Below are 17,435 nucleotides of genomic sequence, written 5' to 3'. Positions count from 1 at the left end.
ATTCTTTAGATGGTGGGAACTGACACACTGACATTTAAATATGAAAGAACCCTTTTTACTTATATCTCCAAATGAGAGAAGACTGCCAGGCAGGGTCATGCAGGAGATTGCCCCCTGGGGACAAAGTAACAGTAAATCAGAGCTACAGAGGGCAGTTTACATATGGCTAGTAGAATGGGATTAGCTCAGTTTCCAGCACTTTCTGAGGACTGGCTAATTCAAATAATTTTAAGAGCTCTGGGGCAGAGAGGCTGTCTGTATTTGCCTGGTACCTGGCCTGATGGGGCTGGTACGTAACGGCCCTGGAGTGTGAGGGCCCCATAAAGAAAGTGTTTGGAATGTGGACTTGATCAGCCATTGGAGAAGAAGAACTAATTGGCCTCTAGCCAGAGTCTCAAAACTAAGTCAAGATAGGATTTTATTCTACCTTTATTTTTTTTAAATTGACGTATAGTCAGTTTACAATGTTGTGTCAATTTCTGGTGTACAGCATAATAGTTCAGTCATACATATACGTGCATATATTTGTTTTCATATTCTTTTTCATTATGGGTTACCACAAGATACTGAATATAGTTTCCTGTGCTAGACAGTATAAACTTGTTGTTTTATCTATTTTACATATAGTAGTTAACATCTGCAAATCTTGAACTCCCAATTTATCCCTTCCCACCCTCTTCCCTCCTGGTAGCCATAAGTTTGTTTTCTGTGTCTGTGACTCTGTACCAAACAAATAAAACAGCTGTATTACATACTTATAGGTGAGGAAGGAGATGCATTTGATGTCTTTGGTTGCTTTTCCTTCCCAGAAACTAAAGTTTATAGTTATGCTCAAACATAATTCTTATTTTATTCAGGATGTTGGGAGGTAAGATGTCCCCTCCTTCTTACCTAAAACTTCATGAAAAGCAAGTAAACGTGACTTCACAACAGAGAGGGACTTTTAAAAGGGTGTTTTTAACCATTAATTTTTTTTCTTGTATATTCTGCATTGTGAGAAGGATCACTAGGTTGCTTTCCCTGTTTAAGAAATACAACTATAATGTGACAAGTGTGCCTGTCTTCTGTGAGAAAAAAAAAAGTGCTGACTTCAGATAATCTCAAGACCTCTTAAAGATATTTATTTCTTCAAGAATTTTGTATCAAGCAAGTACAAAGGGACAAATTAGTATTACTCTATCACTTGTTGACATTCTGTATTGAGAAGTTCATTGTTGATGAGGTTTTAAAGATATTTATGCCTTAAGTATATTTCCTAATTGATGGTGGTGAAACCCATGGGTTTAGGAGATCGGGCAACTAATTTGCTATGGCTACTAACTCAGAAATTTGAGTTAGAAATTTGACACTGAGAAATTTGATTTTCATCCTTCTACCTGCAAAATTTTAAGAAGGCTTTAGAAAATGAAACACAAATGTTTGTTGTTTCCAATTTTCACCAAATAACTGTATGAAATAAAGAACAGAAAAGTGAAAACTTTGTGTAAGTATCTTCTGTAGGGATTATGACTTAGGTTAATATGCTCTGTCCACTTACTGTATAGAAAAATTGAGTAAGATGTAGAACATTATGTTAGAAGAGTTATACAACCCAATTTTTTTCTTATTAATAGAAGAAGGTGAATCTAAAAGGACTCTAACAACTTGGAAAAGACAAGCACGTAGTCTCATGGAACTGTTGTAACATCTTAGCAAATTTCTTAGTGGAGGCTAATGTTTTTAACTATTACAAAAATCATCAAAATACAATGAATTCTGTGGAGAAGCTAATGAACACAATTTAAGGGTCTTGGTATTATTATTAATGGTTTCCTTTTGTTTGACCTTTGCTACAATTGTTTTCTCTGCTTCATTTCTATTCTTAAAGCCCTACTTAGCCTAGAAATGTTCAATAACTGGCCAAAAAAGATTCTGGCAGCAAAAAAAAATTCTGTACGTAAAAGTGCTTTATAAATGTTTAAGTCCATATAAAAATATAAAGTACTGCTATTATCTTGAGTGATGGAGATTAGTAAGAAGTTTTAAGATTTCCTAAGAGTAACACTTGCAAATGAAAAGATTATGCTGATCTTTTTAATTGCTTGAAATTCATAGATAGTATACCACTGTGTAAAGGGATAATGCTTGGGTTTCCTGATTTGATTTATATGATAAAAGATACATTTCTAAGATACTGTGCGCACCCTTTGAACACCTATTAGGCCTTCTTAAATTTTTTTTATTTCCATGAAAACAATATTTAGTAAGAAAGCACAGTTGTTGTAAATCAATGGAATGTTCATCTCTTAAATCAGTGACTTTATAGTCAAATCTAGATGTTTTTAATTGAATGTTTCTAAAAAAAAATTTTATTGCATCATCTAGCAATTATTCATACTGAAATGATTTATAAAATATTTTTCAATTATTTTAAACTAAATAATAAAGAATTAGAGTTGTGTTTTTATTGAATTTGTTTTCAATGTTTGAAAAACAGATCCTCTTATGGTCTTGTTTAGATGATTATACGCCTGCATTGATTTATTTCACTAGCTACCAGGTGTTGGAGATAGCATGCTACTTTAAAACTGAGTTAATATGAGTTACAGGAGGTCAGTTATTTAGGCAGAGTAGCAAAATACATTATCAATTATTATACTTTATTGTGTTTTCTAATCTCTGCCCTGCTGTCCTCTTCTACCACATTCCTATTTCTTCTCTCTCTCTCTCTTTTTTTTTTTTTCACTTGTTCGTAACAGTCTGTCCTTGTTTACACTGGTAGCATTGTCAGTTTCCTTTACTTTTTTAATCTTTTGAGCTTTTCACTTACAAGAATGGAAAACTGCTTGTAAATCATAAAGAAAAGCCCTCCAGAGAGAAGAAAAGTCTATAAATAGAAAAAGTCATGATGACTCAATACAAATTTTGATATATTTTTGTAACTGGTAGCCAAGAATCATATTCATAATTTTACCTGAGGAATTATGTGGAAGTTTGTGAGTTAGAAATTATTTGATTTTTTTTCATCTGCATTTCTAATTTCAGCATAAGATCATTTTCAAGGTGATTTACAGACTCTACTTGCCTTTAATTTTTTGGCACTTGATTTCTGTTCATACAAGTCTTAAATAATGAGGTGATTCTAATTCCAGGCAAAAATAAATTATAGAATATATGGGACTGGAGTCAGCTAACTGAATTTAGGGCAAATTACCCAAATATTCATTTCTCTGGCTCTAACTTTCCAAATTTAGAAAATAAAAGTACAAGAATAAGATAGTTTTTAATGAAATTTTATATTTGTATTTCTGATTCTCCAGTAGGATATACAATGAGAACATAAATATTTCTTTAATGCATGAAATGAGCTATTTGAAAGTTACACTAAATAGGACATAATTTAAATCCCCATATCATAAATTAAATCACAGAATATTTTATTTTAAAAATTACCTGTATATATTTTTGTACAACTATAATGTGTCATGATTTATACCAATTCTAATTCTAATAATTTGGAGTTTGTCCATACGTTCTGGTGATCTATATAACAAATCATCTCAAAACTTAGTGGCTTACAACTATACTTTTGTTCACAATTTTGTAAGTCAGAAATTTGGGAATGATTCAACTCAGGCAGTCAACGTGAGAAGCTGGTGACCAAAGCCCCACCCAGAATTCTGCAAATATAGTGAGAATATTGAGGCCATATTAATTCATTTGAGAGTCGTCTTCACTTGAGAGTAAGTGTTGTTCAAGAGTTTTCATTTTGTGTGTTAGACAGGTACTTCTGAATTTTGCCATGTATACATTTAACAACTAAAAACAAAACTCTAGGTAACTGAGATTCATCTGCAAAATCATTCATAGAGGTTTTTATAAATTGGCTTCTGATTACATATGATAAATATTTAATATGTGTTATTCCATAAATAAGTACAAATGATATATCAGCACCAACCTGATTTAAGGCTGTGAGCTCATAAGGGGGGAGAGGATAGCTCAAGTGGTAGAGTGCATGTGTAGCATGTACAAGGTCCTGGGTTCAATCCCCAGTACCTCCTCTAAAAATAAATAAATGATTAAACCTAATTGTCTCCTCCCTCAACAAAAAAAGTAATAAATTAAAAAAAATATTAAAAAAAAAAAAAAGGTGTGAGATTATGAACTTCTTGAAAAAGCTTCCCGGGGTGTGAGTGAGGGGGGAGGAAATCAGAGAATTGTGGAAAGTGAGCATGTTTTTGGAAGAGCAAGTTTCTTTCAATTCCTATTAGCCATGATATAGGTAAATCTTCATTTTAAACTAATTAATTAACAACATATTTACGAATTAATATACAAAAAACTATTGGTTATTAATTGTCAAATAACAATCGGAGTAGGTTCAGGCTGAGGCTCAGATCCCCTTTCAATAAAGGACTTACTACCCAGCTGCAAGTCCTGCGGGTAGCTGACTGCCTTCAGCTGTTAGTGCCTTTAGGGCCTGCTTCAGCTCGTCTCTGGGTGGGTCGAAGCAATGAATTGAGTAACTGCAGCTGAGATCTAGTTCTTCTCGAGGCAGCTCCCAACCAATGACTGTGCAGCGGGTGGCACAAGGGCCCGCCCACTTCCCTTCTCGCGGTATTCCTCTCACGGGCGGCCTTGCTGTTGGCGCGCCTCGGTTAGTTGGCGGTGGCTGTTTCGTCAGGTAGGAGTCATGGCCCACTGTTTCCCTGACCAGTTCTTATTCTTTTACTTTTCTTTTCATGCGGATTTACTCTTTAATAAATCTTTTGTACCCTTAACTCTACCTCAGTTTTTTGTTTCCTACAGAACCCAACCTGTGACAACATTGTAATTTATGAAGGGAGGTAGTTTTTCTTAAGTGCGATATTAAGCATGACTTTGTGAATATAAATACTAATACAGTAGCGTTATTGTTACTGGTTAGTTTATAGTCTGGAGTTACCGTCAACTTCCACAGTAATGTCCAGGGGGCCCAAAGAAGTTCATTAATTAGCTCAAAACAGCAGAGGGAGGTAAAGTAACGAGGATTTGACCCTAGATGTCTCTGACTCTAAGAGACATGATTGTTTTCTTACCTACCTTTTAAGTCTACTGAATTTTCTTTGCCTTGTGGAGCAGGCTAAGCCTTTTCACCAATAACTTGGTAAATTGTTACATTTAAATTTAGAATCTATGAAAACAAACATTAAAAAGCTCTACCTACTAAGGCCCATGATTTAGGGAAGAAATAGGGCTGCTGCAAAATAAAAGGAACAGATAATTAGCGTCTCCCAGTCAGCTGTCTGTCCGCAAATGAAAGACGGTATTAATTTGAATCATGTGTTCTGTATTGCTTAGTAGGGGGAGTAGAAACTTAACACCCTGAGAAGCAGAATAAACAAATACTGTCTTCTGTAATTCGTTAGCTATTTTCTTCCTTGTCAACTTAGGTAAAGTTACCCCATTCAGAAAAAAATGGGAATTCTCCCTAGTGTTTATACTGTTTATTTGGTAATTTTATCGGAAGCAAATGCGGACTTGAATATCTTAATGTGTGTCATTTGCAATGCTTGGTACTGGTAATATGCTAATGAAAGTCTGTCTGCTCAAGCGGTGGGGGTGGGGGACTAGTCTAATGATGCTGGGAAACAAGCAAATGGCACTTGAAGTATTAGTATTGTATGAAATGATACATGATTTAGATGCAGTAGAGCATGCCCTCACCCTCAAGGGAAACATAACTCAGCCAACAAAGGAAAGCTCCCTCCTGGAAAAAGGAATGATGCTTGAAATACCTCCTAAATCCTGAGAAATTGGGGGATAGAGGGACGCAGTGGGTAGAAGGCAGTATAACCCAGAGATGTGCATGTGTGAAGCAAGGAGACCCAAAGCAACATTCTGCATCTCGGTTCTGTGGGGATGAGCACAGTTTGTAAGAAAACTAAATGAAAAACTGACGCTCCAGAAACAAGCAATAGCTGATAATGAAAGGCACTGTGTGCTATAGTAAAGAATATACTATATATGATTAACTGTATTGAGAAACTATACAAAAAAGAAATGATGTAATTCTCATTTAGGAAAATATCTCTGGCAGATAGGGAAAAGGGATAGACACAGAATCATTTGGAGTCTTACTGTAGTAACATAAGAAGCAGTGGATACCTAGAGTAAATCAATGAGGAATAAAGAGGGATGAGTCCTAGAAATACCAAGGAAACAGACATGAAAGAATTTGGTACCAGATTTGGTTCAGAGTGAGTATAAGCTGAAAATATACAATGACTTTCTGGTTATTTTAGGAAATAAGATGATGGGAGAAGTAAATAGAAATGAAGTTTTGGAGTAGGAAAAAGATGTTGAGAAAGTTTGAGTTGGAATGTCTGTGAGACAGTACCGAGTATATGCTCACTAAATAGTTTAATTTGTGTTGAATCTCGGAAGATAAGTCTAGATTAGGTGTCTGTGAGAGTTATCCAGCATAGAATAATAGAGGTCATGGATGTGAATGTTTTGTGTACATGTAGGCTGTGGCTGAGTGTTCAATGTAGAGTGACAAGATTCAGTGCCCACATAGAAAGCTCTAGTGAGAGGGACATGTTGCAGAGACATCATTAAAGATGAAGCCTATACCAAGGCCATTGGTTTGAGAATTAATAATTAACTTTACATACCATTTTGTTATAATTATGTCCTTTAATTTTTATTCCACAGATTATGTATGCACAGGAATGGGAAGACAGAATTGAAGATGAATCCTTGACTTCTCTTTTAGGGAACAAAATGGACAAAGGGAAATAAAAAGAAAAGTCAATCAGAAAAAAATATGTGTTTAGACATTATATATAGCATAATATCTTTGAATACATCAGCTTGTATTGCAACATAGCATAGAGTATGTTGTGGAAAATACCACACCTTAGAGGAAATATAAGTTTCATTAGTCAAAGGCAATTATCTCCCGCTGTGTGAAGCTAACTTTCCTTATTAAGAGCAAAGTGAAAGGACTAAGCCTATTTATTATGCTGTCTTTTTGATGTTTTTATAGGATATCATGAAAGATGAATGCTCACTGCTGAAACTGCAACTGAAAGAGAAGGATGAACTCATTTCCCAACTTCAGGAAGAACTGGTAAGTGTGAACAATATCTGACACACAAGTGTATTTTCCTTGCAAGCTAATTTGTTAGAAACCCTACAACAACCTTATTAACATGAACGTTATTAATGGTTTATGAACTATTAATGATTCACTATGATTATAAATTTTATAATCCTACAGTAATGAGGTTTTGACAACCTGAAAATTAGAATGTTTTATAGTATGTATTTAGCTTTGTACAATTCCAGAAACAGATTACTGAACCAGAATTAGACATTTCAGTTGTACCTGTCAAATTATGAAAGCTAAACCCACGTTTTTTGTGAAGTGCCAGATTTAACTTCATACTGCCATACCTAGAGATACAATCATGTAATATAAAGCAAAGTGCTCAATTTTGCAAACAAAAACATTTTGCTTTTTTATAAAGCTACCAAAAATGCATAAACTTAATAAGATTTTTTTGTTAATAAAGATATATAAATCCAAATGTAAAATTTACAAAAAATATGAAATGTGTATAGTTCATGTTTTCAGGGTTTTTTAATGTGATATCATAAAAAATGTAATCATACTTTCCTAACATAACACATTTGGTAGGTAACAAGAATAGCAGGGGGCATTACTTTTCTAGGTATGTATTTTCAATTTATATATATGAATAGTATTTTGCAAGAAAACACACTTAATCGGGATATAAATAAAAATGAGTTGTCTAAAACAAAAATGAAAAAGCAATGAATTATCTTTAAAAATTAATCAAGAGCTCTTAATACCAGTAAAATAAAGATATACTATACAATGAGAGACCCTGACTCCTTATCAGTATCAAAAAACAAACCCTAATCAATAATATTCTTTGATTTCAGATTTGAGTACACTAACAATGATGTATTAGGTAATTATTAAATACAATTAAATGACAAAATAGATCTTATAGGCCATCAAGCGTCTGAGAACATATTAGTGAGATAGCAGACAAATGTAGAGCATATTTTACTGACTCTCGACAACTGACAACATTTTTACTAAAACCAGACCTTTGACTGGGTTAATGCCAATTATTGGTCCCATGAACATATTTCCTTAGAAAACCCATAAACCAGTACTTAAAATAGTAATAGTATTACAGACAAAAGGAGCATGTCTTACATTACTGGGGGTAACTTTTTATAAGTAATTGATAATATAAACTCAATTACATGAAGGCATTCCTATATTTAATATAACCCTAGAGATATATTTTATGTAATCAAGCTTTCTTTGAGTTGAGTAAAAATCATATATAGATATTTATGAATGGATGCATAAAATCATCAGTTTAACCCAGCAGAAAATTTTGTTAAAGAATGCTTATTTTGGACAATTAACTCAGAAATGTTCTTTTTTCCCCCCTTCAACATTAGTTATGATGAGGTGTAAAACTTAACATATATAAGAAATAAGACCTTATTTGTTGTATGAAATGAAAAAGAAAATTCTTACTCCCAGAGCCAATGTTACATAGCTATAATTAAGGTAATTTAGTAATACTCCCTCCAGAAAGTCCTCTGTTGGTTGACTGAGTAAAATGAGGTGCAAATATTTTTTTCCTTTGAACTTGAATTACCCAAATTGACCTCTTAGCCTCTAAAATTTTGCAGGTAACAATCAAGGTACCATTTTAATTTTTTGTACTATGTAGTTTGCATAGTCATCTTGAATAGTTCAAAAAGGAAAATTAACTTTTAGAAATAGTTTGTTTTAAAGAAGACTCTACCTAAAGAAGAAAATACACAGATGATTTAAGAATTTAAGGAAGAAAAAATATTGTTAAAAAGAAAGTTATTAAACTGAATTTGGAGCATGGAGAAGTGGCAATCACATAAAAGTAATGCACTTGGATCCATTGAAAATTAGGTCCTAGTGTTTCTGAATCTGATAAGTAACTTGTGACATTTTGACAAGGTGGACATTAAACTTAACATCTATACCTTAACTTCCTAAATTTGAAAATTTCAAAACATTTTAGACCAAGTCTTGTACTCTTAATTCATAACCTGTAATTTTAGTTTAGTTTGTCATGGGTTTCTCATATCTTAACTTCTATTATCAAAGCACTTCTATCTACATACACTTTTTAAATCTTTATACACTATATATCAAATTTAGATGTAACTATGCCAATAAAGAATTTATATACAAATTAAGTAAAGTTGGAATTAAAAAACTTAGCCTCATTTTGATATTTTTAGGAGTTGTATTAAAAAGTTAGGATCAGTGTAGGGTTGTGGAAAAATAAATGGTTTTATTTTACTTTTAAATTTTTTGAGGTAGTGTTGGTATATGACACTTTGTTTGATGTGGAAAACATTACATTTCTGTTTCTGTAGAGTGTGCTCACCACGAAAAATTTAGTTTCCATCCATCACCATGCAGTTGACCCTTTACCCATTTCTCCTCCCTTAATGCTGCTTTTCCTCTGGGAACACTCTATTCTGTATATCTGTTTTGTTGGGTTTAGGCTTTTTTTATTTCTTTGGTTTTTTAATTACATGTATAAGTGAAATCATATGGCATTTTTTTCATCTGATTTTTTTTCAATTAGCATAATACCCTCAAGGTCCATTCATGTTATTAAATAGCAAGATTTCATCTTTTTTATGGTTGAGTAATACTCCATTGTGCGTATATGCTGTATCATCTTTATCCATTAATTTGTTGATTGGCACTCAGTTTCCATATCTTCACTATTGAGAATAATGCTGCTTTGAACATAAGGGTAAATTCCTTTTTGTATTAGTGTTTTCATATTTTCTTGATAAATACCCAAAAGTGGAATTGCTGGATCATGTGGTAGTTCTGTTATTAATTTTTTGAGGAACCTCCATATTTTTCATTGTGGCTGTACCAACTTACATTTCCACCAACAGTGTATGAGGATTCCTTTTTCTTCACAACCTGGCAAACACTTCTTGCCTTTTTGATAATAGCCATTCTAACAAGCATGAGGTAGTATCTCATTAAGCTTCTGATGGGTATTTCCCTAATAGTGACATTTGAACATCTATCCATGCATCTGTTGGCCACCTGTATGTTGTCTTTGGAAAAATGTCTATTTAGTTCTCTGCCCACTTTTTAATTGTGTGTGTTTTTTTTTTGACAATGAGTTGTATGTGTTCTTTGTATATTTTGGATATTATGGTATATATGACTTATAGTATCTTCTCTCATTTAGTAGGTTGTTTCCCGTTTTGATGGTCTCTTACTGTGCAGAAACTTTTTCGTTCAATGTAGTCCCATTGGCTTACTGTTGTTTCCCTTGCCTGAAGAGACCTATCTAGAATAGTATTGCGAAGACTAATGTCAGAGTGTTCTATGTTTTCTTTTAGGAGTTCCATGGTTTCTCAGGTCTTAAATTTGAATCTGTAATCCATTATGACTTGATTTGTATGTATAGTGTGAGACAGTAGTCTAGTTTCTTTTTTTTTCTTTTTTTTTTTTTGCATGTTGCTGTGTACTTTTCCCAATACTACTTACTGAAGAGATTACCCTTTCTTCACTGTATGTTTGTTGTTTGTTAATTGTGTCCATATACAGGTAGGTTTATTTCTGGGCTCTCAGTTGTGTTCCAGTGATCTATCTGTTGTCCTGCCAATACTATGCTGTTTTGATTACTATGACTTTGCAATAGTATGAAATCAGAGTGTGATACCTCCAGCTTTATTCTTTATTTTTGGGGTTGCTTTGGCTATTTAGGATTTTCTTTAGTTCCATATAAATCTTAGAAGTTTTCTTCTATTTCTGTGAAATGTCCTTGGGATTTTGATAGAGACTGAATCGATGTTATAGATAACTTTAGATCATATGGACGTTATAACAATGATAATTCTTCCAATCCATGAGCACAGATTATCTTTACATTTGTGTCTTCACTTTCTCTCTTTGGTTAAATTTATTCCTACGTGTATTCTTCCGTGATTTTAAGTGGGATTATTTTCTTTTTCTTTCTGCTAGCTCATTGTTAGCATACAGAAATGCAATAGATTTTTGTATGTTTTTGCACCCTGCAACCATACTGTATTCCTTTATTATTCCTAACTGTTTTTTTGGTAGTCTTCAGGGTTTTCTATGTATAAAATCATGTCACCCACAAACAGTGACAGTTTTATCTCTTCCTTTCTAATTTGGATGTGCTTTATTTTTCTTACCTAGTTGCTCTGGCTAGATTCAACACTCTCTTGAATAAGAGTGGCAAGAAGAGGGATCCTTATCTTACTCCTGATTTTAGAAGGACAGCTTTCAGTTTTTCATTATTGAGTATATTAGCTGTGAGTTTGTCATGTATGGTCTTTATTATGTTCAAGTACATTCCTTCTATAACTTTACTGAGAATTTTTATTATAAATTTGTATTTATCCTTAAACAGTTTTCTGCATCAATTAATGATATGGTTTTTATCCTTTGTTAAGGTTGTAGTGTAGCACATCAGATTTTTCATTTCTTCTGTTGTTGTAGATATTGAACTGCATCCTCAGAATAAATCCCACTTGATCATGGTGTGTGATCCATTAGTAAAATGTATTATTGTATTTGATTGGCTATGTTTTGTTCAGGATTTTTTCATCTGTTTATCAGAGATACTGACCTGTACTTTCCTTTTCGTTTGATTTTGGTTATCACTTGGTAAAATGAATTAGAAAAAATTCTTTCCTCTTCAACTTTTTGGAAGAGTTCGAGAAGGATGGGTGTTAAATTCTTTGGTAGAATTCAATTGTGAAGTAGTCTGGTCCTGGACTTTTGTTTTTTACAAGGGTTTTGATTGCTATTTCAACTTCCATACTAACGATCAGCTTATTCAGATCTGCTTCTTAATGATTCAGTCCTAGTTGTATGATTCTAATAATTTGTTTATTTATTCTAATGAACAAATGTCCTTTGTATTTCTGTGGTATCTGTTGTCATTCCTCTGGTTTCTGACTTTATCAGAGCCTTCTCTTTCTTAGTCTAACTAGAGATTTATAAATTGTTAAAGAACCATCTCTTAGTTTGATCTTCTGTATTGTCTTTTTAGTGTCTATCTTATTTCCACTCTGATCTTTATTTCCTTTCTTTATTCTGATTTTGGACTCCATCTATTATATTTCCAGTACCTTTCAGTGTAAGATTATTTACGTGAAATTTTTCTTGTTTTTTGAGGTAGACCTGTGTTGCTATAAACTTCTTAGTGCAACTTTTGCTACATCACACAGCTTTTGATATGTTGTATTTTCATTTGTCTTCAGGTATTTTTATTTCTCCTTTGATTTACTAATTGTTGTAATAGTTGTTCTGTAACATGTAATTCAGCCTCCACATACTTCTCAGCTTTCTTCTTGAAGTTGGTTTTATGGTTTCATACCATTGTGTTTGGAAGAGATGTGTGATATGATTTCAGTAGCCTTAAATTTATTGACCTGTATCTCATTATGTGATCTATCCTTGAGAAAGTTCCATGTGCAGTTGCAGAATGTGTATTCTGCATTTGGATGGAATGTTTTGTTCAAGTCTAGCAAATCCAATTGGTCTAATGTTTCATTTAAGGCTGCTGTTTCCTTGTTGACTTGCTGCCTGGATGGTCTGTCCATTGATGTTAGTGGAATGTTTAAAGTCTCATGTTGCTGTCAGTTTCTCCTTTTAGATCTGTATATGATTGTTAAACATTTTGGTGCTCATATGTTGTGTGAGTATTAATAGTTGAGTTATCTCAATGAATTATCTACTTTATCAGTATGTATTGTTAATCTTTCTCTCATGGCTTTTTTTTTTTTTTTTTTTTTGCGTTAAAGTCTTTTTAGTCTGAGTATGGCTATACCTGCTTTCTCTTGGCTGCAATTTGCTGGGAGTATCCTCTTCAATCCCTTCACCCTGAGCCTATGTTTGTCTTTAGAGTGTGATGAGTCTCCTGGAGGCAGCATATAGTTGGGTCTTGTTCTTGAATCTATCCAGCCACTCTGAGTTCAGTTCATTTACATTTAGGGTGATTATTGATGAGGACTTAGTACTGCCATTTTATCTTGTTTTCTGGTAGCTCTATTTCTCCATTTTTAAGAATTTTCCCTTGTGTTTCTGTCTGAAATTTTTGATGATGTTCTGTTTTTCTACTTTCTTCATTTTGGATCTCTGCTCTAGATTTGTTTTGTGGTTACCATGAGGTTTGTATAAAATATCTCATAGATAGAATAGTCCTTTTTCTGCTGATAGTATCTTATCTTTATTTGGCTATATGTGTTCCATTCTTTCCCTCTTCTTTTTTCATTGTCTTGAATTATCCTTTTTCATGTGAGTTTGTTACCAAATTGTAGTAGCTATATTTTTTTCTGGTTTCCCTTTTAACTTTTATGCTATAATAAAGTGTTTAAAAACCTATTCTGAAACAGTTGCAATTTTCTGAGTGTACCTATCATCTTACTCAAAGTTTTGTGTACTTTTGCCTTCATGTTTCTGGTAGAACACCTTTCAGTGGTTGTTGTTGGCAGTGTAGTGGTGATGAGCTCCCTCAGCTCTTGTTTGGGAAGGTCTTTAATTTTTTCACGTCTGAATGATAACTTTGCTGAATAGTGTTCTTAGCTGGCAGTCTTTATCTTTCAGTGTTTTTAGAATGTCACTCCACTCCTTCCTGGCCTCTAGAGGTTCTGCTGAAAAGTTTGATAGCCTAATGTGGGTACCTTTTTAAGGGACTTTTTTTCCTTCCCTGATGACCTTTAAAATCCTTTGTCATTGACTTCTGAGAATTTGAATATGCATCTTGGAGAAGTTTTTTGCTTTGAGGTAATTAGTTCTCTCAGCTTCATGGGCTTGTACATCTAGTTCCTTCTCCAGGTTTGGGAAGTTCTCAGCTATTATTTCTTTAAATAAACTCTGCTTTCCTCCTCCTTCTGGAATACGCCTTATCCTAATCTTTGCACTAATAGTTAGTGCTCATAAAATTTCCTCACTTAAAAATACCTTAATTCTTTCCTCTTCAACTTGTATTACTTCTAGATTTCTATGTACGAGTTTGCCAGTTCTCTCTTCCATATCACTCTATTTCAAGTGCTTTTTAATGCATTCATCTCATTTATTGAACTCTTCAGCTCCAGAATTTGTGTTTTTTAAGAGTTTCAGTCTTTTTGATAATACATTCCTTCTGTTCATTAATTTTATCCCTGAGCTCACCGAACTGCCTTTCTAATTTTTTTCTTGTAGTTAACTGAGTACAAGTTCTGCAGAAGGGTTGGGCCTCCCTTCGACTATTCTATAAATAACTATTGGCATGGTGTTTCAGGCCACTAGAGATTCCATAACAAGACACCATAGACTGGGTAGCTAAAACCATAGAAATTTATTTTATAATAGTCCTGGAGGCTAGAAGTCAAAGATCAAGTTTCCAGCACTGTTGGGTTCTCATGAGCGCTCTAGCTATGTGTTCACATGGGCTTTGCTGAGTGCATGTGCATGAAAATGGAGAGATGGAGAAAGGGGTGCAAGTTTCCTTAGAAGGGCACTAATCTGTCATGAGGACCTTGCCCTCATGACCTCATCTAAACCCAGTGTCTCCCGAAGACCACCCTCCATCTCCAAATACCATCAGATTGGGTGTTAGGGCTTCACAGCATAAATCTGAGAGACATCATTTAGTCATAGCACATACTATTAATGCTCATGCCTGTTTAATGTTAACAAGTGAAATTGTGGACAAAGTGTTCTATTATAGTTCCTTTCAAGCATTAAATGCACATTTCAAACATTCTTTCTCTACTCTGATTTCAGAGATACTACCTTGGTTCAGATTCTCTTTCACCAATAGATGGATCAGATGGGTCAGTAGACTTTACAAAGCACTAATATATTTAGAAACTCAGTCTTGATGTTAGTTTATATATTGATGTTTGAGCAAATTATCTACATTAACTGTGTTTCTAACATGAGTGTATTTTTGTCACACTTTTACCTTACCCTTTTCTGTTTTCTTTAAAAAGAAAACAGGTGGTTTGTACTCTTGGGAACAATTTCAAGATGTCTGAATTTATTGTCCCTGAAATTTGCATCACATTGGTGAGATTTCCTGAATTTTTTTAACAGTCTATCATTTGCACACTTTGTGATGTCCAAGAGGATATTAAATATTAGAATATCAAAGTGTCCTAGGACTGTACATGTGGCGGGGCAAGTAATTGGAAAAAACAAGTGATCTACTCTTTGGGCAGAAGGTTTTGGTATGAAAAACAGGAAGGGACTAGGTCATACATGGGATACTACTCCTAACTGCTTATAATAGAAGAAAATCTCTACATTGCTATGAGGTAATGTGAAGGGCACTGGCTAACCTTACCTATGTGACATGGGCTACATCAATAGTATTTTTTATTTTGATAATAAATTATAGCTTGTATTGGTCTCATAAAAATGTGTTCACAAAATTGGAACAACCCAAACAACATTTGAAATGATCTCAACTTTAAGACCACTGTCCCGTCAAATGAGATCTTTAAAATGTTTTTAATTTCTTCTTTTTCCTCACCTGAGCTTGCTGAGGACTTAGTGATTTTAGTTCTTTTACTTGTTTTTTTGTTTTTTGAAACATTTTTCTTTCAAAAGAATTATTTGTGACTTTGCAAATTCCTAGTCACAATATTACCTATTTGGTTTAAATCATGTATAGTAAAAGATTTTATTATATATCACTGTTTACAATCTTCATCTTTCACCATGTTATGGTCTCTTATTTATGGCTTGATTACAATCCTTTCCCAAGTGTTTCCTTCAGATAGGATACTAATGATATAGTCTCTAGATCTTTGAATATCTCTTTACCTTGAAAGATAAAAGATACTGTTATGGATTGAATTGTGTCACCCCAAATTCATATGTTGAAGTCCTAACCCACAATGTGATTGTATTTGGAGTAGGCTTTTAGGAGGTAATTAGAGTTAAATGAATTCATAAGGGCAGAGCCTTAATTCAACAGGATAGCGGCCTTATAAGGAAAAAAACCAGAAATCTGTCTCCATGTACCAGCACTGAAGAAAAGCCATGTGAGCATCTAGCAAGAAGGCAGCTATCTGCAAGCCAGGAAGAGTTCTTACTAGAGCCTACCCATGCTAGTACCCTGATCTTGGATTTTCAGCCTCCAGAACTGTGAGAAAACTAATTTCTGCTTTTTAAGCCACCCAGTCTGTTTTATTATGGCACCCTCATCTAAGATAGATACTGTGTCTAAGCATGATATTGCTAGGTCTTGGTGCTTTTTCCTTAGTAAATAACTTTTCATCTTTTTATATTCTAGTGCTGCACATAGCATTTTTCTATAGTATACCTATATGTGTGGCATTTTTTCTTAATTCTGACTGGTATTCAGTAATCCTATTCAACTCATCGAGTCTTCCTTCAAATTATAGACTTTGTTCCTCTTGAAACCAATTTCTGTATTTGGTTTTTATATGTCAAGACTGAACTGTTTTGTCTTTAGCTGAGATTCCTTCCACTGATGCTCTAATCCACTAATCTGATTGTCAACAATGATTATACTCCTAGTAAATATTTAAATTCAAATGCTTTAATTCTGTTAAATTAGTATTCTGTTCATTTGTCTTCGGTGCCATACAGCATTTCTGTTGGACATGAAGTGGATGGTCTTTCGTGTTTTGCTTGTTAATCCATCCTAGGGTCTTTGACCCTAAGATCCACTGTTACTTTCTTTGGCTTAATTCCTCTATTCATCCTCAGTACCAAGGTAAATTTGAAAAATTTCACCCACAAATGGTCAAAGATCCAAGGATCTGCTTCTGTTGACTGGTGACAACACAACAAATTTGAAGGATATTAGTCATCGTTTTTTTTTTTCTGTCACTCTCGGCTCTCCTCAGTTACAAATGTTGGGACACAACTAGCCAATCTGGGTGACTGTGCTTCAGTTTTCCCAGCCAAAAATACTCTGCAGATGCTCTTAGGATAAGAAATCAGGAAAGTATCATTTTTCTCACAAGGTTGGATACTTCATATCACTGCTGTTCTCTCTAGAATCTTTGATTTCTCATCCTCAGCCGAGGCATATTGGCTGCTAGTCTAACTGGCTGCAGTTAAGCCCAGAAGAGAACAGTCTTGCACCTGCTCTTTTCTCTCAACACCCATCAGAGCCTGAACTCTTCCTCTGTGAGCCCTGCCTTCCTGCCCCAGCCTCTGCTTCAGCTAAGGAGAAGTTAGCATCAATTTGGGAAAATATTGTGTCAAAAAATTAGAAACTTTCTTCTCTTGAGACTTTGTTCATGCATCCTCCAACATGCAAACTCAAAATGGTAACTGTATTATGTAATCCCCCCTCTGCACTTTACTTCTTACTGAGAATTCACTGGCAGCCACATTACATGAG

The 17,435-nt window shown here is 34.1% G+C and overlaps 1 protein-coding gene across 9 annotated transcripts in view; it reads left to right on the top strand.

The window, feature by feature from the left end:
- Positions 1–17,435, top strand: part of CCSER1 (coiled-coil serine rich protein 1) — a 1,108,361-nt gene that overhangs the window by 517,296 nt on the left and 573,630 nt on the right. For all 9 annotated transcript variants that reach the window (XM_074343893.1, XM_074343839.1, XM_074343854.1 and 6 more), the window contains one exon: positions 7,013–7,096. In XM_074343893.1, the coding sequence (XP_074199994.1) occupies positions 7,013–7,096 (84 nt within the window). The remainder of the gene's footprint in view (positions 1–7,012; positions 7,097–17,435) is intronic.

This window comes from Camelus bactrianus, chromosome 2 (assembly GCF_048773025.1).
Source record: "Camelus bactrianus isolate YW-2024 breed Bactrian camel chromosome 2, ASM4877302v1, whole genome shotgun sequence".
Classification (NCBI taxonomy): Eukaryota; Metazoa; Chordata; class Mammalia; order Artiodactyla; family Camelidae; genus Camelus; species Camelus bactrianus.
Note: the sequence above shows the minus strand (reverse complement) of the source record. Positions and strands in the feature narration are given on the sequence as shown.